At 38.3% G+C, this 25,105-nt stretch overlaps 2 protein-coding genes across 13 annotated transcripts in view; one reads left to right on the top strand and one right to left on the bottom strand.

Annotated features, from left to right (window-relative positions):
* DCP1B (decapping mRNA 1B) overlaps positions 1-25,105 on the bottom strand; it is a 41,550-nt gene that overhangs the window by 6,091 nt on the left and 10,354 nt on the right. Inside the window, exons 4-7 of the mRNA XM_063153862.1 lie at positions 12,613-12,679; positions 10,708-10,843; positions 6,497-6,631; positions 4,089-4,925 (exon numbers count right to left, since the gene is read on the bottom strand). Of these exons, the coding sequence (XP_063009932.1) occupies positions 4,089-4,925; positions 6,497-6,631; positions 10,708-10,843; positions 12,613-12,679 (1,175 nt within the window). The remainder of the gene's footprint in view (positions 1-4,088; positions 4,926-6,496; positions 6,632-10,707; positions 10,844-12,612; positions 12,680-25,105) is intronic.
* The window catches only part of CACNA1C (calcium voltage-gated channel subunit alpha1 C), a 450,530-nt gene continuing 447,743 nt past the window's right edge, over positions 22,319-25,105 (top strand). For 6 of the 12 annotated variants that reach the window (XM_063153852.1, XM_063153846.1, XM_063153851.1 and 3 more), the window contains exon 1: positions 22,320-23,098. In XM_063153852.1, coding sequence (XP_063009922.1) covers positions 22,969-23,098 — 130 coding nt within the window. In that variant the 5' untranslated portion in view covers positions 22,320-22,968. Of the gene's footprint in view, positions 23,099-25,105 lie in introns of all 12 variants that reach the window. The other 6 variants (XM_063153847.1, XM_063153843.1, XM_063153842.1 and 3 more) reach the window with 2 other exon arrangements.

Below are 25,105 nucleotides of genomic sequence, written 5' to 3'. Positions count from 1 at the left end.
GTGCATAGCACTTATGTCTGTCCTCAATATTACAATGTATTTTTTGCTAACAGCTCAAGCTCAAAGCTTCTGCCATTGAACAAACTCTTACATAAAAACATGGATTGTTTGGGGTTTGTTTTGAAAATAAAGCAAAATTTTCATTTGAGATTCAGCTCAGATCACCTTGAGTCACTGGGACAACTGACACCCACCAGAAAACAGGATGCTGAGCCTGGCATTACTACTGCAACTCCTGTAACACCAAGCTTTTGCAGAAGGCACTGCAAATGCTCTGTAGCCTTTGGACCAATCTTTTAGCTTTGAGTAACTTCTCACTAGTCATAAGAGCCCTTCCAAAATTCTGTTGATCAACTTCTTACCCACAGAAACCGAGCTGCTTCTTCCTCCATTATCTCCAGCTGTCAGGTCAACACTTAAATCTCTGAGTCACTAATAACAGAGTAGGAGTCTGCCATCAGCTGTGCAGCAAAGAACAAAAAAATGTGCAGAATAACTGGTGCAGTATCTAACATCCTTTCCCTGAAGCTCAAATGCTCACTAAGATGTCAGACTGGTGCTCTGTGTGGCTGTTGGCAGCTGGATGATACCAAATTCACAGATCACCATGAACCAAGGAGTGCACTGGGTCTCCTGCAATGCAAACTGGCACCTTCTGTGGCTTCCTGTATGAAAAGAATTCCCAGGTGGAGCAAGTGGAACATCAGCACCCAGCGTGTGCTGCGGGCCTAAGCAGTTTTCAGAGGCATTGCTTAAAACTGAGAACATAATTCTGAGAATGGTTTAGGAACTTTAAAAGCAGTTAATTAAAACAAAGCTGGCTACAACACTACCATTCCTTTGTCTTTCAAGTTTAATTTAGAATATTTTAATTGATGTTTAGCTACAGAAGCTGAAATTACTTTTTGAAACAAGTTTAATGCACCTCTTTGCATTACAGAATTACTGAAACTGCAGTCAGGACAACAGAGAAGCAGTGCTGTGATGCTCACACCACACACACTGGAGTTTCATGCACATACTCATAAGATGTAACATTATGTACAAAGTACATTCCTGATGGAAAAATGCTCCAAGAAATGTGAAAAACGAGCTGCAAGATACGTGGTCTTCTGAAGAAATGATAAATTTGTGTCTGGGTTATTGTAAGCACTTTTAAAACCATAATTCTGATTCAGATAAACACTTAAGCATGCATGTACCTATAACCAGGATAACACATCCCTAACACTAAACATACCCCTAAAAGCCCACTGTAGATTAATGTTTTTTATTGTCTCTTAAGCACACATTACTCACTGTCTGCATATGGAATATTTCACAAAACAAGGCTGGCACCACACCAGGCTCAATGCTTCCAACTATTATTCTTTGGCTTTTACATTTTTTTAAATTTCTTTTCCCATTTTTTTGGTAACTGGTCTCTTCCTTTTCATGTGGGAGATCACAGTTCTTGTACCATATGGAGTTGCAGCAGAAGCCAATTTAAACTTGGACTTGTAATGTGTCAGTTGTGGAAAGGACTATTGCTTACATTTTCTTAGTGCTGCTGATGGATTGAGGGTGTTCCTTTAATCTGATTTTTCCAACAACAGACACTGCTCAGATATCTCTCTATTCCTGTCAGACTTTTGCTTTTTCTGTATGCTGAAGCATAGTAGGAGAGGCAATACCAAAACACAAATAATTACAGAGAACAAACCTTTTGCTGCACTTGTTGTCAGAATCTGCTTTGATCAATTTTGCATGAGCATGTGCAGATATATTTGTGCCAATTCAATTTCACTCAAATATCTACTCTGCAGGCATGGCAGCACTTGAAGCCTTTGGTCTACTGCGAGGATAATTTTACAAAAAGATTAATGTTGGTTTTAAAAGTTGGTTTTCATCTTCCAGGTTGTTTTTCAAAAGCAGGCATGTTTTGTGTGGCTAATTCATGGCTTCCAGAGGAACAGAGTCCTTCCTTCATTTTTAGCCTCCCTGCTTTTGCTTTTGTGCAATCTGCTGCATGTAAAAGAGGCCATTCCTCCCAGACTGCAGAGCTTTAGGTCTCCTAAGCAATAATTAGTGACACTTTTGTTATCATTTTTAGTCTATGCATTAAATCTCCACATTTAATGCATCCAATACTGTGTTGATAGCAGCTGTGGGAAGCTACTCCTCAGCAGCCTCAGCCTCCTTGTTCTGCTCACAGCCCTGCAAAGGAAGACTGAGAATCTCAGTTGCTGCCTTTTTTTTTTAAGGCAAACTTGCAGCAATAATCACAGTGAATGAGCCTTGCTCCAGAGAAGACTTTTCTGTTCTATCCATACTCAAGCAGTAAAACTGCTGCAATTGCATTAGACCAGACCTCAGGAATTGCCTTTCCATATTGCAATTAATACTGGCACCACTGTCTTTTTCATATATACAAAATTAAAGACATTTGCCATAGCAACATCTGTAGGGTTTTTTCATCTGAAAAATATATCAGCATATTACCTTATTTTTTATTCATGCATACTGACTTACAGTGTAGAGCCTGGACTTGCCTCATTTCACTTTTACCTCCATTATGTCCTCCCTCATGCTATCAGTACACGTACCAGTGAATCACACAATTTCTTACATTTAAAGCAGGCAAGTTCCATTCCCAGTGAAAACAAATCAATTTGTTTGACTTTGGATCCTCCTTTTATTCTTTAGCTCTCCACCGGAAAGTCAAAGTTACCATCTGCAAGCAACTGATTCTGAATAATTTCAATGACTAATCCCCAAAAAACTCTTTCATACAGATTCAGATCCTACTGCATTAATTAAAAGAACAAAAATAATGATGGCTATTTGCTGTATCAAATTAATATTCCTCCCACTTCTCTCATGGAATTAGAAAACTTGACCTGTCACAAACTTAGTGACAGATGTGGCTCTTTTATTATTAAATGACTCCTTCAGCTTCTTCATGTATAGAAGAACTTTCTAGCATCTTGAAATATCCTGTAGTCTTTCAATCAGGTTTGACAGAATTAGAAAAACAGAATAAAAGAGAAAAACAGAAAAGAGAAATAAAAAAGAGAATAGAACAGAAATACAATAATGGAATAGTCACAATAGAAAAACAGCTTTTCAGCTTCACACTGGAAAGGGGAATACTTGGCATCAGTAATTTCAGACTCCAGTACCCCACAGCCTATCCCCAAAAAAGGAAGCTGAAAAGGGCTTAGATGCATTCCCAGACAGACATGTGAAGACATTCTAGTGTAGAAAATACTACTGAAAATGAAGTTGTTAAAGAAAGCAGTTGTTTTGGACAGGATATTTTGTAATTGCACATGTTGCTTTTCTGAAGAACATAAAACTGTACTCCATCAGAGAGATACAGTCTCTTAACATCTGAATTTTTTAAGACACTAATTTGACTTCTGGGATCAAAATAAACAGATTTTTTTGATGTCACTTAGGCACAAGACCTTTTTTCAAAACAATACAGAAAAAATTAAAGAAAAATAGCTAATGAATATCTGGAAGTAGCAGGTGTGGTATAAGATAACTAACTGACCAATATACAAATAATTCTAAAAGCTGCTGTTAGAAAACAAGGGACCTTTTAAGTATCTTTAGCAACTGGCATACAAAAGAATGCACATCTACACAGAGGAAGCTATGACTAATTTTGCAGAAAATAATTATTAAACCCAAAATATTACACTGAATAGCAAGCCATTACACATAACAGCCCAAGAATGGCAAGTGAAAACTGGGTGACTTTTCAAAGGGGCTATGGGACAACCCAGCACTGCAGTATTTCTGGTCATCATTGATGTGTAAGAGATGTGGCCTTCAGGACTTACAGTATCACATCTTGGTAAATCAGAACTTCATGTTGGGAAAATATCACCTGCAAAATGAATCATGTACAACATGCAGCAGGACAACCAAGCCAAGCCTAACCTCAGAAAAGATCAAGTTTAAAAGACTGCTGGATTTGTATTTATTTATGAAGTTTCCCATTTACCTGGAAGAGAGTGCTCTGTTTCCTGACCTCAGAAAACATCAAAATTAAAAGACTGCTGGATTTGTATTTATTTATGATGAAGTCCCCCATTTACCTGGAAGAGAGTGCTCTGTTTTTCTGTGCCTGGAGCCTTTTCTATCCAGGAATCCAGTGGTTTCAGGGTATTGGTGTTCTGGGTAACTGGGAACTTAGCTGCCAACGTTGGTCTGCTGGATACATGGAGCTGCTGTTCTTGTTGCACTATCTGGAGTTTTTTCAGTAATTCTTGAGGTGAAATCACCCCAGAATTGGCTGCTTGATTGCCAGAGAGAGGAAGTGGCTGTCTGGGGAGTTTGGATTGTTCTTTCCCAAGCGCCTGAGCCTCTAAAGTCTGGCCTGGTAGGGACCCATTGAAATACACCAGAGGGGGCTGGCTCATGCTGTTTCCTGGCGCTGCAGGTGCTCCAACAGGAGCAGGAGTCCTGCTGAACACGGCAGCCGTCGAGTTCACAGCTCCTGCGGCACTGGGCTCCATTTTGGCCACCGATCCTGACTGACTCTGCAATTTCTGCAGGAGGCTCTGAGTGCCAGCAGCGTCCTGAGCTCCGTGGGCCGTGGCCATGCCGTGGGCAGCCACGGGCTGGAAGAGGCCCGTGAAAGTGTCCCCGACGGGGGGGACGCTGCCGTTCTCACACAGGCGGCTCTCGGGGAGCTCGGCCAGCGGCTGCAGCTCAGTGCCCCGCACCATCAGCTTCTGGATGGCGGGGCACAGCTGCTTCTCGGCGCCGGGGGAGTGCCTGCTGGGCTCCTCGTAGGACAGCGAGCGAACCACGCCCTGCCTCGCCGGGACGCTCTCCTGGGGCTGCTTGCTGAGCGCCTCCGAGCCGTCTGCCTTGTCCTGTTTGCCAAACAGCGCCGTCAAGGACAAGTGCTGCGGTTCAGGATCCGCGTTCTGCGAGGGGACAAAGGAAAAGAGTGAACACAGCTTCCTCCTGCAGGAGTTACATTGTTACAGACATATTTTATGAAATATCCTTTCGTTAGGATTTTTTCTCCTGAGAAGCTGAGAGGCCTCAGAAACAAAATTTCACAATAATTATCTGCTGCTGTGGGATGCAAGAGGTGCATCTTTGATTGGTCTTATGTGGTTGTTTTTAATTAATGGCCAATCACAGTCCAGCTGGCTCAGACTCTCTGGTCAGTCACAAGATTTTATTATCATTCTATTCCTTTCCTTTCAAAGCCTCCTGATGAAATCCTTTCTACTATTATTTTAATATACCATTTTCTTTTAAAATAATATATATCATAAAAATATATATCTATATGTCACAGACATCTTTTGTGGAAAATCCTTTCTTTAGGAGTTTTCCTCTTCTGGGAAGCTGAGGCCCCAGAAATAGAAGGGAAACAATAATTATCTGCTGATGTGGAATGCAGTAGGTGCACCTGTGATTGGCTCATGTTCCATGTTTACAATTAAGGGCCAATCACAAGACCAAGCTCGGGGACAGATTCACAGAGAGCTCTCTTGTTATGAGATTCCTATTCTATTCTTAGCTTAGCAGCTTTTGAACTTTTCTCTCTATTCCTATTAGTATAGTCTTAATGTATTATATATCATAAATTAATAAATCCAGCCTTCTGATCATGAAGCAAGATTCTCGTCTATCTCTTCACCCCTGAAGACCCTTACAAGTCATGTAACATCCATAAATAAAATATATATCATAAATCAGGATTCTGAAACACTGAGTCAAGATTCTCATCTCTTCCCTTGTCCTGGGACCCCTGCAAACATCACCACATTACATTAAGTGGTGACAATATTTAGCCAGCAGAATTCAATGAAAAGCTGAGAAAGCTGCAATGCTCTTTTTTTCCCCAAGAGGATTTTTAATAGTTTTGTCACATAGGAAGGGCAAGAAGACTGTTGTCAAGCTGCTAATGTAGGAGAAAAATCAGCAAATCTGAGACATAGCAGTGGCTTTGCTTTAAATAACATGAAAGAGCATCTTCTTTTACAGCCATCATTACAATATTAGTAAGAGACAGAAATCTGCCTGTGTATGAAGTAGAGCCACTTCTTGTGCATCTGCTGGTCACAGCTGAATTCAATTTTGAGGATTTTGCACTGTGATTCGGCTTGAAGATATACCAAGAGACTTTTCTTTATTTCAATGATTTCCACTGGGGAAAAGAAAACCAAACAAAAAATGCAAAAAAACCAAAAACCAAACAAAACCCCACAAAAAGTGTGGTCCAGCAATTGACTAGATCAGCTTGTGATCAAAACATGCCCTGAAATTTGCAAGACCAATATTTCTTTGTTGCATCAGCACAGTGTGTCTGTAGTTTGTGTGTTTCCACATCATACAGTGGGGGTTAGGGAGCTTTCACAAACCATTGTGCTTTAAAATCATTCCTTACAGTGGCTCAATCTCAAGTCCATGCAGTGACCTCAAACCAATGTTCCTGTTGCTCAGAGCAGCAGCAGCAGTCAGAAAACACCCCAGATTTTACCTTGCTCTGCTGGGAGATTCGCTGCTGCTGCTGCTGGGTCTCACTTGGCTTCACTGGAATGGGTTTGATCAGGTTGGGGTTGCTGTAGATTGCAGAGGAACTGGTTATTTGTTTTGGCTCTGAGCAGGTCTTACACTGCAACACAAAAAAAGGGTTTCTTAGCATGTGTGACAATGTATTTTCCTCCAGTTCCCAACCACAGTGAAATACAGACATAACCAGGTATTCAATAACCAAAATACTAACTGCAGCACTGATGATGAAGTATTATGCTATTAGAAGAACTGTAGCAATGCAACCTAATTTTCTAAAACCACAAGACATATGTAAAACTGAACACTTGATTCCAAGATTTCCCTCTAATTTAAATCTCAGCTCTCTTTTTGGCCTTCTGCTTTTCCTGCACTTCAAAAACATAAAATACTTTTAAAAAGCACCTCAAAAACCAAGCAGAAGACATGCTTTTCCTGCATGCAACAGGCAGCTAAAAGGATTAATGGGCCCATAAAGATAATTTAAAATGCTTTTGTCAACAAGCAGAATAATAACTCTTAACTCTTTTACATAAATCTTCACATGGTAGGAACTGGTAGGATGTATATACACGTACAGAAAAATAATTAAAGATTTAATCAATTTGTAGAATCAGAAGGATTTCTTATTATGAAAAAGATGGTCAAGACAGATTACTAAAAGTGATCAGGGACAAAAAATGTCATGTGGAGAGAGAAGGGCATGACTTAATTCAGAGAAAAAACACATAAAATGCTCTGTGAAAGAGAAAAAGTAAATGGAAAAGGAAAATGTGAATAAGATGCTATACATAAAAATATAGTCAATGAAACTAAAAAAGCATTGGGTATACATGGAACACTACTGTCAGTAGAAGACTGTCTTTGAAGTCATTGTCACTTGATACAGTTGAAACCAAGAAAGTGGAAAGATTGTTAGAAGAATTATTTAACAAGAAGTTAATAGAATTAGCTATTAATTCTAACCCCACTCTCAAATACACAAAGCTGATTACTTAACCCATTTCTGACAATAAACAAATAAACAAAGACATGCTGGTCCCAGGGCTGCCCAGTAAAGCAGAACTGGAATTCTTGTAAGGACTTAAGGGCTTTAGTAGATCCTCAACACTTTCACTTTTTTGTCAGATTGGACAGATCCTACATGGACCAAAACTGCATTACAATAAGATTAAATAGCTGGGTTTTTCCCCCCAAACAGTTCTCTTTCTAATGGTTCTGCTTTTTCTTCAATGTATCTTCTCATTGCTATTTTTCAGCCCAACCTTTTGGGCAAAAGGCACATAAACTTTAACACAACGGATAACATCCTATTGAATATTTGCCAGTGAGTTCTGCAGAATTTCAATAATACCCTTATTTCCTCAGGATATTTTAATAGGCTGAATTCCTCAGAAACCTTAAGTACCTTAGATTCCACTGTCATACCCTGCATAATCACAGCACTAAGCCTATAAAAATGAGGTGAGAAGCAGTAGTGTTTAACAGAGTCATCACTACATGAGCATATTTTAGACCAAATTCCTCAGCCAAATGAGCATCAGTACACACAAGAATGACATTGACCTGACTTGGTATCATTGCTGTGACTCGATAACAAGGCTAGTAGGTTGCTGTCAAGCACAGAAGCACATGGAGGAGAAAAGAAGCCTGTGATGATTCCAGAGGCATCTCTAACTATTGGAGCTCAGAATTTAAAGCCATGGTGGCAGATGGGAGCACAGCCTTGCTGGTGAGGAAGTTGGGAGCACTAGCATGGCATTTTAAGCACCTGTCAGGTGGACAGGTAAAGATGATATCAGATGCTATTGTCAACAAATAATAGCAAAAAGCAGCATGAAAGAAATCCCACCATGCTCTGTAGTGAGAGAACCAGAGAACATCTGGCAATTCCTACACCTTGCTCACAGCTCTGTCCTTTAGTCAGCTGTCCTGCTCAAAGCTCTGCTGCTACAAAAGATTGATAAGCAGCCAAAAGGTTCTAAGATCAAGTCAAAGAAAGGCTCAGCAACACTGGAACAAAACTAGACACTTATGGTCCATGTGGATCAAAAAGAGCAAGAAAAGGGGGTTTTTGGCAAGTTTGGTGGAGTCACAGATATTCAAAGCAAACAACAGCTCTGTGTTGTGAGATCCATACTCCACCTGTGCAGTATGAAGCTGGAAATGCTAAATGCTGGGAGAAGAACTGTGCAGCAGAGAGTTCAACCCAGAGCTTGGGCTGCAGCACAGGACAAGGCACAATGGGAAAGGACAAACCCATTTTGTCATGATTTGTTCTGTACCTTTGCAACTCTTCAGCTGGTTTCTCCATGGCTGACAGTGAGGCCAGCTTTTTCTTACCAGAGGTCAAGAGAAAGCAACTGTATAAGAGGTAGATCTAAAAAAATAACTCAGTAGTTTGGCAACTTAAAGCTCCATCAATTCAAAAAGGAAGAGAAAGCTGTGTATTTTATTTTGCATGTAATGTAATCTCCAAATGTACAACATAATTTGGGAACAAGGAACTTCAAAATGAGTTACAGTCTTAAAAATTGAGTAAAATTCCTTAAAACTTTGAAAATTGATGCTCTTGAACTGATTCTACAGCTTCCAACACTTTAACACACTCTTCACTGAATAAACACAATTCAAAGAAGAGAACAACGTATTTCATAACTAATTTCAGCACATCAGACTGTAAGTAATAAAACATACACTGACAAGAAAGTAGATGTCATAAACCAGTCAAAACCCACGACTGCTCTGAAACATATTGACATTAAATAGAGAAATGGTTGTCATTGCCTTTATTTATCACACTCTTTAGAAATTTATATTACTAGCAATGCAAGAAATCATACACATCCTGTTCATGAGAGGTCAGGCATTCACAGCACTCATGTCCCAGATGAGGAGGAAGTTTTTATGTTATTTTTTATGTCCTTGGCAATCCCTTAAATGCAGAAAGATTAAAGATAAAGTAAGAAGCAAATCTGCAAAAGATTCTAAAGGGAAAAGAGTCCTAAAAGCTATTATTTAAGCAACAGAATTTCCTCTCTTTTGTCTTGTTTCCTGTGTGCTAATGCAGAAATGGAAGGTAACATCTTTTAGATTTATCACCCTCTTTTCACAGAATCTGAAGACAGCCTAATATTTTCCAGTTTTCCATCTGCAGTATTTTTAAGGTTATCTAATGAAAACCCTTTAAACATTTCAGAACATCTCAAATCATATTCTCTGATGACAAGATTAGATAATGATTCAGTATTAAAAGATGGGAAAACCACCAAGTTTTGGAAGTGTTTGTCCACTATAATACATTAAATCTCTACTACAGAAAATACAAAGGCCCCAAGCTTCAACAGAAACTATACACAAAATTTAGGCTCCATTTCACCCTAGCTCAAAACAGTTTGCTATCATCTTTCTGAGGATTTTATTAGTAGCTACATTACAGAAAAATAAACACAAGAAACGTAAAGATATAAAAGTTAAGATGTATGTACATTGCCAGACTCTTAGGGAACACTGAGGAGCTCTATTATTGCATGACAGCACATAAGCAATACAGGAAACAGCAGCAGGAACCTGCAGGCTCTGTAACAATTTGTAGCTTATATATAGATAGTTAAAATTATTAGATTTTTATTCCCCAAAGTAAAACGTTTTTGATTGCTCAATAATAGAGAACATTATTAGTCCATTAGTTACTTCTTTATTTAGAAGCCTCAGAAGACCAAAGCAGCACACGGGCTGAAATCATACTACATTTCAACCTTTTCATTTCCTTCCATTAGTGCCTGAAAGGAGCTAACAACCACAATTAAAAGCAGTAACTTCACTGCCAAAAGTCTCCTGAACCAAGTCCTTTGTGCAAAGCACAGAAACTACCAGCAGGTAAATACTTCACCCAGAAAGAGGGCACAGCTTGCAGGGGCTCCTCAATAGCCACAACAGCTCTAAGGGTCAGATGAAAGGTAATTTATACTTGCTCTGAGCCTCTGCTATTCAACAATTAATCATATCCACATTCTCCTGCCAGAACTTGTTATTGACAGCATTAATTTCTTTTGAGTTTTTAGCAAATTCGACACAGAATGAGAGAGCACACTGTCCAAAATCACTTTGAGTAGAACTATTCGAAACCCCAAATCAAATATTTTATGTTTCATACTGTAAAATGGGAGCAAGTCTCACCTTGGTATACTCATCTTTGGCCTTGGTAAGCATCCTTAAGATATCCACTTCTTTGTTATTAGCAGAATTCATGATCATGGGGGACACCCCTGTTCCTGTGCCCTGCTGTGCTTTGAATTGTTCCTGCTGAGTTAGGCTGAAAGGTGGAGGATATATGAGAAAAAAGTACAAATCAAACATAAAAACTTAACCACAATTAATGTACAATACTTAATTGAAACTCAAATATTTGTCTTTCCCCATCTACATTAAAATGTGCAGTAAAAAAATCGCTATTAAAAATCTCTATAAAAATCATAATTTGACATAAGATTAATTTTCTCCAATCTTGACTACACTAGACCATAGAATAAAATTTCCATAACTGAGTCACAATTTCTATACCCAGAAGGAGCAGGAATTTATAGTGTTATTCAGTTCTGCTGGTGGTGGAGGATGGCAAACACACACACAAATCAGGCATTAAGTACTAGCAAATGACCAATTTCCTGCCCCAGCTGTTTTATTGTTATTGTAGAATGCTGAGAATTAAAACACACAGCCAATTGGCTGAGCAACAGGGTATTTTTTATCTATATGAAATACTGCTATTATAAACCACTACACATGGTTTACATTTGCATGAATCCTCTGAAAACTAGGTTTTATTGTAGTAAATTACCAGTTTGAGAGCACCTAATCACCACCAACCGAAACTTGAGCTAGTTAACTAAAATGAGCTGTCAAAAACCTGGGCTTCCTAGGGTTCATTGTTTATTTCTGTAAATTCATCCCCATCAATTATTTCTTGGGTCACAGCTGACTCATTTTAGAGCTGTAGGATATACAGCAAAACCAACAAACCCCACTGAACAAAACCCCACCACTGTCCCAGCCTGCATTTCACACTGTTTTGTCACTGCAAAATGAAAAGCAGCAGGTATTTTTTCAAAAAAAGGATATATGGAGGAAAGATGACTACCTTCCCATCCAGTATTTTATCACAAATCCTATCTGGTGTGTCTAATCCTATGTACCACAGGCAGCTGGAATAGCTAATCACTGCCTGGTCCTACCCAGCCCCTTTACAACATCCTCCACATTATAGCTCTAAAAAATGTAGATTGCATATGTTGATAAAATCTGTATGACTTCAGCTCCCTTGTTCTCCAAGCAAGCATGAAAACCTGCAGGACACAGTCCTAAAAAAAAGGGTCCCTTCAAACAATACAGAAAAATGAGCACTGTCTATCCTGGACATGAGAAGAGTGATATTGGAAAAAGCTATATGACATTCTTAGGATAAAATACAGCTGAGAACACAGTTCTGTGTGAAATCTTCACCTCTGGCTGGACTGCAAAATTAAAGTTTAACATTTAGAAAAACACATTTTTATGTGCATGAAAGCAATGACTTTAAAGCTAATTGAAGTCTTGCTTTAAATGCCAAAAACAAAGTGAATTTTGTATCTATTGCTAAGAAACGAGGAAGCAGGGATTCAGCCATGCTGTACAAACAGGACAAACCCCACAGAAATTGTATCAAGACAGCATGCCCTCATGATATCCTGCACTTACCTTAATATAAGCAAAAAAAACCAAAGATAACAATATTAAAAAATAAAAACTTCCCAAATTGAAAGATATATTAAACCCCCAAAGAATACAATTCTTCAAAATAGGTCTCTGAGTCATCAGGAAATAAATCATATCAACTGGTACACTCTGATGTAGCTGGAGAGCTGCACTACAAATTAGGAAAAATTACTGCAATACAGTGACTTATTTGTCATTTTATGAAATGCAGGCTCGACACTTGCAACAAAGTTTGTAAGTTTAAAGTAGAAAGGCATTATAATCCTAAAAACATAAAACGGGCATGTACGTACCAGAAAATATACATTAAAAAATTTACCCATCACTTACTTTTTCATGAGCTCTGCAATTCTTTGGCATTCTTCTTTGTCATAAAACCAAATCCCATATATGGACACTGTAAATGCACATCAAACACAAACTGTGAGCATCTTCTCAAACAGCAACTCTTCCTGGTAGATATTTAAATGTGACCTGCAAATTAATCTTCAAATTTATTTTCATCTTATGTTTTCCCCATCCAGAAACACAAAATGACACCTCAGATCCTATAAAATCAAAAAAGATCAAAGGCACATCTCTAAGCATTCAGATTACAAGCTCTTAAGTACTCAATTAAGGCAAAGGTATTTGATCCTTTTCTTCAGAACACTAAAGCAGTGGGGGTTTTTCTTTAAAATCTTCTTCTCTGTGCTTTATTTTATGTCATATCCATTTGGCTCCACTACCAGCATGCTGCAGGGAGCATGGCATGCATATGGAAGGGGGAAAATCTGCTTGGTTTTCAAAGAATGTTCAGGTCTATCTTACAGAGCATCAGAGCATCTCTACCTCCCTGGAGATTTGCTGTAATTCTGCCCATTGTTTTCTGCAGGAGATCCTGGGTTTCCTCCTCCTTCCCCCTCCCTACCCTACTGCAGGCAAGAGTTGTCTCTTAACCTTACCAGGAATTGGCAGTTCCTGCCATGTCTTCCAACATTTCATTTGAAAATGGATTTCATTTGACATGGGTTGAGCACCTGTTCAAAAACAACTGCAACACTGACCCTGATGATGTAATAATTCCTAATATTAGGAGAGTCCAAAAGCAATAACTCCTTCAATTCCACAGAGCCAAACCTGTGGCATATGAAGTGTTCCTTGGCTTTGTTCATGTTTGGAAAGAAAATGAATGTACAGCTGCTTGCAAGACATAACTATATTATTTTCTCCATTCTCCTCCAAATTTAAAGCTGTGTGTTGTCTTCTATAGAACTAAAAATGGTCCCAGCTGTTTAATACACATCACGTTGGCAAAAAGTCTAAAATATCACACAAATCAGACATCCTGTAGGCATACAAAAATTAACTTTTAAAATATGTACTGTCCTTTTTATGATTATTGAGAAGTGTGATGATTTCTATTATTCACCTAAAAAAGGCAAGTAACATAATATGCACCAGTGGTTCTACAAATGTGCAATTTAAGAGCTGAACTGCACAAGTAATCTCAGGTTTTTTAACAGAAATATTAAAATATGCATTTCAAATGCACATGAATATTCTAGCATGTTCCAATGGGTGTTCAGTAAAAAACTGTGCACCTGTAGAAAAGTGTGTGAACAACTCATAAGGTTCCAGAACACCGACCTGTGATGCAAAATTCCACATCCTTCTGATGGAACACATTTGAAAATTTGTCCAAATCACAAGAAACTACATATTCCTCAATGCAACAGCACAGCAAGCAGACTGAGAATCCCAGACAAACCAAATTTGTTTTAATCAAGATACTAATTCTTTATAAAAGAATCTCCAATGGAGAAGAGTATTGATGAAATTTTGGCCATCTGCTCCATCTTCCCAAATTTCTTTTATGTCTGCCACAGCTGGTGGCACCATCAATTATGCAGCACAGGTTGGACAGCTTCACCTTTGGCCAACAGAACAGACATGTCACAGACTACTGATGAATACCTAATAAATCTGAAAGCTGACAGTCCCTTGGAAATGCCAAACTGCTTCTGGCCATTAGAAGCTGCAAGACTCACACTGCCTTGCTTCTGCTGCTGATTTATCTCAACTCAGAGACAAACAGAAGTAAACTGATAACCAGAACAATGACAGATTTCAGATTCTACAGAGCTACAACTAATATTTTGAAATACAGTTGCAACAAATACAAACCTCTTTGGATCAGAACAAGGGCACTGGGTCTGTGCCACCAAACCACACCACCACCCAACAACATATCCCATTTTAACTCCAGTTTTAAGTCAGGATACTGCAGATCCAGAGACCTTTAACCTAGTGTTTAGCTGAACTTCAAACCCACCCACATTTATTTCTCCCCTTGGTTAAATGGTACTTCCAACCCAAATTAGGAAGAACAGCTGAAAGCAAGCTAAGAGCAAAGCCCAACATCCTGTGAGCTGAAATCTTTCAGAAGTGGACAGTCCTACTGCTCTTCCTTCCACACTGCTCCCATCTGTCCAGAGGAGACAGACACTTGAAATTCACTGAGAAACAATCCCTGAGCTTGTGGCAGCACAACACACCCTGAACTCTTTTATGCAGGTGAGAGTGAGGGACCAGTGAGAACACAGCAACTTGTGGAAATATGAGACACTTGAAGTAGCCATGGCATAAATTCACTATATTCTCCTGTAATCTGTATTGAAGAGAAAAAAAAAGTGTAGAAACAATGAGTATTGATGGCCTCAATCTTGATTAATGATGAAGACAAAATGAAAAAAAAAAAAATCTTGTGTGTGTGGCAACACATAAAACCCCACAACCAGAATGAGAACCTAAGCTGATAACAACCTGTAACTGTCTGGGAACCTGGCACACTCACAGACACAATACAAATTCACTGCAAGCTTTCTACCAGCATGAAAACACTGCCTGTTTTATCAGGATTAAACATAAACAGATTACTTTTATCTCCCTTCCCACTCTGTCAGACTGTTTGACAAAATAGAATTTCACATCTAAGTATCATGTGTAGAGTGGTAATTTCATGTTCGTGTTAAAAATGAATCACAAAACATCAGAGACACAAAGCAAATTTTTCCACTGCCAAACAGAAGAGGAAATATTAAGGCACTTCAGGCCCAGCCTCAACCATAAAGTTATGTAAGAAGAGATTGTAAAAAACGGAAAAAAATAAAATCAGAGTCAAGTAATGAATTGATGACATTAAAAGGAAAAAAAAGTGCCACAATTACAATGTTGTTAACAAGATTACACAAAGCAATGACATAATGCAGCTATGAAATCAAGAAGATCCAATTAACATTGAATGGGAAGCTAAATTACTGAAATAAACTGACTGAAATCATTAATTATTAAGGGTATCAGTCTTTAGAATTTTTAGAATTTCTAAAAGGCAGGCCACTCATAAATCAAAACTGAAAATTTTTACCCAAATCTGTGAAGCTCCTTTAATAGCTCAGTGACTGAATTTCAGGAAGGGCACTATTTAAGTTTGAAATCACGACTTCAGAGCCAATTCGAAAGCTTCCGCCTTACAGTTTTCATTTTTTGGCTATGGATTTCTCCTGTCCTCACAAACACTAGAACACTTGATACTATTTATATGCAGAAGCTGACAGCTGCTATCTTCCAGAATTATAGATAACAATTTCCAACCTCTCAATATTTGAAACATTAATTTAGCTATTACGATAATACAGAATTTCTTATCAACCTCAATTATTCGTGTTAAGTATTCTATTAAAAAGAAAGGCATTTTTTCCAGGATTATTTTTTTTCCTCTTCATTATTCCAGTGATTAGATTTTTGTCTTCTGGATAGACATTTCCATTATGAAAGCTTTTGTTTCAGTGTACCTGCAACATGTGATTTTTAAGCTACTCCTCCACAGACTACATAAAATGGATACAGAAATAACTACTGACTAGAGATTCCCCTGTACCTAGGCTCTGTTTTATACTTGCTGGTATTAAAAATAAATAAATAAACACAAGTCTGAAATTTTTGTGTTTATTCTTCATTCCATGCTTAAAGTATTTTGGTCTATGTATAGTCTAGACTCTTGCTCCTGAATATGTAAATCCACACTTGGCTATGTTAAAAAAATTTCTGTATCCATGTCTTGCAAGGCAGGCAGACACCTTTATGTTGCTATGTTTAGGACTGCAACAAGGGAGAAATATAAAAAAACCCGAGCACAGACAGCTGCACACTATCCTGGAAAGCTGAACTCCATCCCAGAGATGTTATGCAATGATACACAAGCTGTGAAATGTTATCTGAAGTGGCTGCACTGGCTGTGTGTGCTTCATTTCCCAGTGGCTGAGTCAAGATCTCGGACCTGGGTGCAAGACTTGAGTGTGTGGCCTGAAAAAACACCCATCACCCCAACCCAAGTCTGTAAGAAATTTTTTTGAACATATGAATAATAAATACATTGGAAAAAATTTGGCTTGAGTAATTAAAGTCAGACACTCCATTCTAATGGTAACTACTCTGCCCTAGTATCTCAATTTGTGAAATGGGAAGAATAATATTTATAATCTGAGCAAGGTAAGACAGTTCTCTTTGTTCCTGAGTTACCAGCTTTATAGTGATGATTATTGGAGAAAACAACATGAAAACTCAATAATTCTGACTCTAGTGCAGAACTCCAGAGGCATATAACAAAGGCCATGCGTGAGTAATGAGGAAAAACCAGAATACTGAGTAGCCTCTCGATGTGAACACCACTCCAACTGTTTGATAGCTGAAACAAAGTCCTTATTGCAAAAGAAGAAAACCACACAATATAAAAGTCCATAAACAGAGATTGCACAACCAGCCTTAACTCTGGTATTTCCTAGTTTAGGAGTCTTAAAGTTCTTTTAGCTCTAAGCAGGCTTTAAATTCTTTCAAACATAAAATTTTGCTCTTTAGATACTTAAACCCAAAACACTAGAAAAAGATTTCAATTGTATCCTGTTATACCACATTGACAGAAATGTGGATCATCAACAGGACTGGAATTTTTAGGCCTCTTGCTTCTCAGCATTGTGCAAAGCTGCACAATACAAAATATGTATTAGGTAAATGTATTTGTTTCTAAATAATGGAAATTTCTCTCTGGCTATATCCTGGTATTTCTGGAAGTTTTGAAAGAGAGGTCAAAATTTTAATGATTCCTCAGGCATTAAAAAGTCAATACATTGAAGCAAGGTAAGAGTTTCTCAAACAACAAAAATGTGTATTTTGCTATGAACTCAACCTAGATTCCTAAAAAGCTCTGAAAAGGCCCTGCCTGTTACATTATCAGACAATTGTTCTTTCATTTAAAGGCTGATAAAGCTCCTGATCCACTCATTTGGAGAACTGTTAAAGACAGGGAAAAGGATGACTTGGTATTTCCATTACCTCAAATATTTAAAATGTTATATATGAACAAGCAAGCTACAAAAAAATGCCCTAAAAAACAACCAAACCAGTTGTTAAAGGAGAAAGAATCCTACTCAGAGACATGTCAAAGCAAAGCACTGATTACACATGGCCTCTTTTCAGCTTAACCAGTGAAATTCAGCTGAGGAGGGAACTGTTAAAACAATTTTATTCTAAAATAAAACAACCACAAAGTATGAGCAACAAAACCCCCAACAAAATGAAAAAGCCCCTCCAGACCCCTTTCCCCAAAAGCAAATGGTTTGAGAGTGGGCAGTGATTGGCAACATTACTGAAGTCAAGAATAAGTTCGTCACCACCATCTGTTTAATTGTTCTTGGAACCATGCCTTAAAAATCAAGACAAAATTTTTGTTACTAGAATGGACCCTGAAATATTCCTACCATCATCTATCAGTTGTGAAAGTTGGGGGACCAATTTGCAGACTTCCAGATAGAGCCAGTGATTATTTCTGGTTTCAGGAGGCAAAAAAAGGACAGCACAGACATGGTGGATGGTTTAATAAATCATGTCTGTGACTCTGCTGTGAGAGACTGACTTCAGGCAGATTTTTGATCCAAATTTATCAAATTTTAATGAAGAAAAATCAACTGTGTAGCTGTCAAACAATAGGGTCACTGGAAAGCCCCCTAAATGGCCTCAAAGCTGAAGTTCTGTTAGTACTGCAGGAAAATTTAAAGCCCATTGATGCCTTATTTCCATAAAGCTCAGCAGATGTAAGAGTCCATCAGCAGGTTCTTTACTTTTTTTGGCAAAGAGCCCAAATGCAAACTGTATTTGCAAGATTTCCCTTAAATATGCCTTCTGTTGATGCTACAATAAATTTTTAGTCCTGACACAGGAATAGCATCTATATTATGATCCATCTGGCTTAGAGAATTTTTTTTCCCCCCACACCACTGGTTTTCCAGTCACACCTCTTGCCATTGCATCATCAGTCCCAAATAATTCTTAAATCATGATGGTGCATGACACTGAAATTACAGCAGGAAGGCTGTGGAAGCCAGGCTATCAATTTCTGAAATAACAAGTTGTTCTTGAGAAATATTTTTTCTTATAAATAGGCTCTCTTAAATAACAAATGGTTCCCGTTACTATTTCACAATAGACTTCCAAAATGTCCCCGTCACACAAGAGTTCCATAAGCTAAAAACTACATCCAAATATCCTCATTCAACACAAGCAGGGTTGCTGTGAAATAAAAATCCATCAGGGAAAGACTTACTGGAAAACAAATGCAACTCCTCAACACCTGGAAGGATTATTTTCTAGCTTACCTGTGCTCTATATTCTCTGCAAACAACAGAACATGTCTTCAACACACTGCAATGAAGCCAGGCCCTGATGTACAGAAATCACCTGAGCAGAACACAGCAATGCCTTACACAAATCCAGGCTAAATATAAATCCACACCTTCCAGCAGCAGAAAGGCTTGTACTAAAAGGAGACTGTCACAAGTGGAAGAGGTTAAACTAGAAAGCTTTTCTTGATTCTGTGCATTTCCCTCCTACCTAGGAACAAAAAGCTAAAAGAACACTGCTCAATCAAGAAGGGGACAACACACCTTTTCCAGCCTGGAGACAACAAAAAAATTGCTTTTATTGGAAAGAACAGAAAGGAGAGCTACCTTCAGTGTCTCAATTTCCAGCCTTTCTTTGTTCTTTCCACTATGTTAAGAACAGCAGCAGCTTCAGTGTTTCTTGTGGAGTATCTGGGCTTCCATTCCCACAGGGAAGAGCTGCTCTGCTGCCTGTGACACACACAGCTGGTAGAGGACTCACCAGGATTCTCACATCAAGGCTTTCATTTATAATTTAGTCCAGTCTAAGAATATGTTCCCAATTATTTTTAAAGTGCATCTCTGAGGTACCTGCCAAAGGTACACCTCCAATTCCACAGCTATAGTTAAGTTCAAGGTCAAATAGTTTTCCAAACTCTGACAATGCCATTTTCCAGGATATTAGAAGAGAAGGGAAAAAAGAGAAGACTATTTTAACCTCAAATAGGTGTTCAATAGCATGTCATTTTTTCCTGAAACCTGAATTTTTACTATAATCAGTATGATGAGCTGTCACTCCAAATGGTTTAACTCCCACAAAATAATGAACAACTTCAGAAAGGGCTTCATGAAGAAAATAAGCAACCTTAACTATACATGATGTTTCTAATTCTGACTGTTGTGATCTCATCTCTTATTTCTCCACTGCATACCTTCAGATCCTAAGTAATGGAAATACATTTGCAGATCTGGACTGAGCTCTCAGCCTGCAACAATAAAAGTCTGAGTTACTTGTATATCCTTGATCTTGTAACAAGAAACACATAAGAAACACAGTAAGATAAGAGAATTTAACCTCTCAATTTTTGTATTTTTCCATTTGCATGCTCTATACACAACATAATTTAGTATAGACAATTATTTCATTTTTCCTACACCATCTCTAATTCTAAAATGGTTAGAAAAATAATTTTAAAAATCCACATAGAAATAGGCAAAAGTCAACTACTCCTCCTGATATCTCAAACAGCTGATATTTACAGCATATCTTATGCACTCCCTTTTATTGCTTTGCCACAGCCTGTTAACAGGTTACAGTCCACAATTAAAGAGTTTTCTACTCTTCTGTAACCATTCCTTCCCTTGCAGTCAGCTGTTGCACTGCCTTCAGTAACATCTGCTTGTCTGCAGAGCTGCAGACAGAAACTTTGCAGCACAAGTTTTAGAAATAAAATAGAATTTCACAGGCACAGAAAGGACATTCACTGTTCTCACAGAATGGCAGGCAAACTGTGGGTAGGTTCACACTGTGCTCACAAGCTAAATTTCACCCTGAACTCTATCATTCACATATGGCCACTGCATTTTTACATGCTTGAAAGCTGAAGGATCATTTAAGTATTAATATTAATTTTTCACCTCCATTTTTCTTGTGAAATTGCAATTTTGTAATTTCTTTCATGAAGATAGAAATATACCCCTTTGAAGTACCTTGTTGCTTTTTTCTTTGATTACTGTAATTCTATTTTAATTTGTATCTGTATTTATTCTATTTTCATTTGTATTTGTATCTATTTTAAAATTTTATTTTCACAATTGAAATTAGTGTTCAGGTTATTCAGAAGTTTACTGACTTTCCTATAATGTTGCACACAAGACATTCTGTGGGCAAGAATACAGAACGTTGTGTATATGAACAAAGAGAGAAACAATGCACCCTGAGATCAAGTTTGTCACCAAGAAAATGTATTTTAAGTAGTAAACAGTTTCTTATTTAACCTGTAATTCAACTGAAAAAGAAAAAAAACTCCTCACATTTATCAAATTCATTTCATATTAGCAGCTAGATATTTCACAATAGCAGCACTGGAAGGTACCCTGCAACTCTGAATCCCTGATTATAGACTAAAGTCATATTTAAATAAAAATTTCGGATTATTGCATGGGATTATTTTCACTGCAGCAACTGTATTGCTTCCACACAAAGTAGAAATATGTATTTGATTTTGCTTCAGAAGTCAGCAGTGTTTTACTAGTTTATGCATAATCCTTTAAGAATAAAACTTAACAGTAATCATAATCTGCTTCCTCAGTCTCTCCCCTCCTTCAGTTTTTAACTTTCAGTGCAAATTTGAACATCTACTTTGTTTTCTGTTAAAGAGTGTTAGAGAAATATTCACATGAGAGAAACCAGAATAAAAACAACAGGTAACAATAAACAGAAGGCAGCAAAGCCCTGCAGGAAGACATAGCATACTCACAAAAAAAATCCCAATGTTATTTCTCTCCTTTTTCTAATTATGAAATTTCATGAACTTGTTAATTGAGAGATGCAACACATGCCTGTATAGAGGATTTAACACTGTATGTTGTTTAGGAAAAGACAGTGAAATTTTACAGAAAGGCAGTTGGTTTGACAGAGCCAAAAGAATTGGTACAGCTCAAACAGAAAGTCCATATTCTGTCCAAAACAATGGGCAGCAGCAGATGATCCACAGAAAGGATCTTCTTAGTCCCTTTATTACTGACTTCTGACCTGAAGCTTGTGTCTCGCATTACTTACTTTTTTTTTCCCCATCCCTGGCTACAGAATCTCTCTGGTTGGTTTAATGCATGTAAACAATACCACTGTTATGCAAAGGGATTATTAAAACAGGCTCTACAAGTCCTGGGCATATGTATGTCCGAAACAACAATGCCAGCAGGAAAAACCCACTGGGTATTTTCTGGGATTGATTTTAGGCAATTCATGATGAAGACTTTATACTTTGTGAAAGGAGGCCCTGTAGCAAACCCCACAAGTGGGTGCAGCCACAGCCACTGAAGCAGAGCAGGCAGCAGGCATGAAGCCCAGTGCTGTTACTGCTTTGGACAGAAGTTAAGACAAAAAAGCAACTCTGCCTTTGCAGCCTGAGTGAAATTCCACTGGAGCACTTGCACCATGTTCCTGTATATAACACATTCCTTGTCCTTTAAAGGGTATGCTATCTTACACTTGGGAAGGGTTTCTTTCCTCTTCCCTCCTGTAATTGAAAAGTATTCTTTACTGCCGATTTAAGGTTTGTTTTGACAAAGAGAGCACTGATGAGGCACTCAAGAGCTTGTATTAAATCAAAGTTAGACAGAAGTGAGCAGCTTGTATATGTGCTGTGGGATACACTTGCTCACATATTTATCTTCCATGTTTTGAGAGAAGGTTACAAATATTTTTATATATATACACACACATATAAAAGAGCGTGAGTAAGCAAGCTCACATTCCAAGAGAAGTTTTCTGGCTATGTCAGGAGTGTAGTCCACCCTCTGCTAAGCAAACCTATTTTTTTCAAGCACAAGAGGATATTATCAGAGGAGCCTGTGTGGATATACAGAAACCAGAGATCGTCGTGGCTCGCTGAGGTGACGAGCTGATGGGTGGATGGCGCCCATTATCTTCACTCCTCAATCCAAGTTTTCCTGAAAAACGGACAAGGGGAGGAGGAGGAGGCTCCAGCTGAGCACAAGGCACAGAGGACAAGCAAAGGATTAGGAGTGAACAGCAAGAGAAGGAAGGAGAATGCAAATGATATTGAAAGCGTTTCGAAGAGCTAGAAAATAGTTCCTAGATTAGAAGATCCAGTTGTCAGCAATTTAAAACAACATTCAGGTTTTAACTTCCATACAAGGCTATTACATAATCCTGAAACAAGGAAATTAACCAAAAGGAATGTGCCTTTACTACCTATAGAAAAAACCACTTAGCTTCAGCTGCTTCGAGGCTCCTTGGAACTGGAAAATGTTTCAAGCCTTGGTTCGGCAGGCGTATCACCCCCTGGCCAGCCACCAGCCGGGGGAACCCGACACCAAGTACAAGGGGAAGCTGGTGCATGAAACTCAGCTCAACTGCTTCTACATCAAACCTGGAGGTAAGACAGCATCACCCACTCGTGTGCACGCAAACTGTACTCACAGCTGCCTTAAGGGTTGCCTTCCTGTTTAACTAGAGCAATCTGTGTCATGTAGGAGACTAGCCTAATACCTCACAGCAGAATTTGGTGATAATGTACTGGGAAGCCCTGAATGTGTGATCACACCACCACAGGATTTAGATAATTCTAGTAATTCTCAGATCTGGGGAGTTAAGTAGATGGATGGCTTCTTTTGGTTATATATTTTATTTTGAGCATCTAATCAACATTGCTTTCCCACTTCCACTGCGACATGATTTAAAAAAAAAAAGGAATGCAAGTAAAGGAAAATGAAAGAAATATATTTTTTTGTTGTAGACAAAGAGGCTAAGAAGTTTAAAACATAGGAAAGCTGAAAATACTAAATACACGTGTGCGTATGTGAGGGGATTAAGCTGCAAAGGCGGTTACACAAGGGATTTGTGAAAAGCAAGCAGCTCTGGAATATCCTTGTGTGCAGGAGAAATACATAGAGGAATTCATGTACATATTTCCCCTGCTCCTGAAACACCCAGCATTTCATGCTGTGCAAGGAGGGAAGTGTGAAGCAGAGGGTGTACAGGTAGTCATGTGAAAATAACCCCTCTGAAAAAAAGAATCATTATCTGCTGCAAGCCCAACTCTTGAGCATTGCTGCATCATATGCCTATCTTATCTTGAAAAGACGTCAGGAATGCCCAGCACTGGCACTGCACTCCCCACAGTAAACGTCCAGACAAGCTAATTTGTTACTTATATGCTGACATCCATAAATGGGAAACAAAGCCTGTGTCTAGCAGATATATGCAGCATTACTCTCCTGCCATCTCATACAGAAACTCATCCCCAAAGGTGGGATGTTTGACACATGGGTCTAACTCTATTCCATACCCTTTTCCTACTGATTTGTTTGCCCAAACTGAGATACAGCTGCACCACGCACAAAATAATTATCAGCCATCTAAAAACTCCACAGCCTTTTTGTCTTAGCTCCTTAGCCTGTTTCTTCTCACATGGCATACTCTGACTTCCAGATTGGGCTGAAACTGAAAACCTACATTAACATTACTGCATTTCTTTTCCTTACTTTTTTTTTAAGCACCTTCAACACCCAACAGAAAAACATAATTAAAGCAAAAAGATGGCTGCAGTCATCACAGTTACAGCTGCAAAAAGCCACCTGACAAACCAAAACCTGTTTGCTTTGTTCAGCCAAAGGGTTCCACAATTGGCATAAAATCCTCAGGGTGAGGAAGAAACAACTAAAACATCCTGTTTAGAAAGTTTGAATAGAAAGTATCTGTGCCGAGTTGGGTGGTGTGACTGTGGTGTTACGCATCAAAAATTAAAACTGAAGGCCTTCAGCAGTGGTGTCTGCAAATTCCACTGAAAAACAAATTGTATTTAGTTTAAAGGAAAATATGAATAATAAAGCAGCCCTAGAAAAACTAAATTTAGAAATACTTAGTAGCACAAACAATTTTGCTTTTAAAACAACAAAAAAAGGAATTTTGTAGTTCCTCCTCCTTTTTTTTTTTTTAATATGAAATGTAAAAACCTAAATCATAGAACATTTACTCCCCACAAAACCCAGGAAAAAACCCCAAACACCCTAAAGCTGAATTAATTAACAGCTGCTACTCCTAGAGTCACAATAATAATTTAGTTTGGCTGGAGGTTCTGCAGTTCACTTAGTCCAGTGTTCTGCTCAGAATAGTGGCACCTTCAGTTTGGGGAAAGAAGAAACCATGATCAACAACAAGTTTCCATCAAAAACTATACTCTATGGCACTTTTTCAGTTGATTTATTTTGAATTCATTTTCCTGTTCCCTTCCCTAGGTTAAAAATACACTCCTCCTTCCATGGAATTAAACAAAGTTTAGCCACAAGTTTCAAACCCTGTAGTTTGTGCACTCTAGAAGAGGCAATCCAAATAACCTGACTGCTAAACCATAATTACTGATGTTAAAACCCACTTTCCTTCA

The sequence above is a fragment of the Melospiza melodia genome, chromosome 4 (genome assembly GCF_035770615.1).
Source record: "Melospiza melodia melodia isolate bMelMel2 chromosome 4, bMelMel2.pri, whole genome shotgun sequence".
NCBI lineage: Eukaryota > Metazoa > Chordata > Aves > Passeriformes > Passerellidae > Melospiza > Melospiza melodia.
Note: the sequence above shows the minus strand (reverse complement) of the source record. Positions and strands in the feature narration are given on the sequence as shown.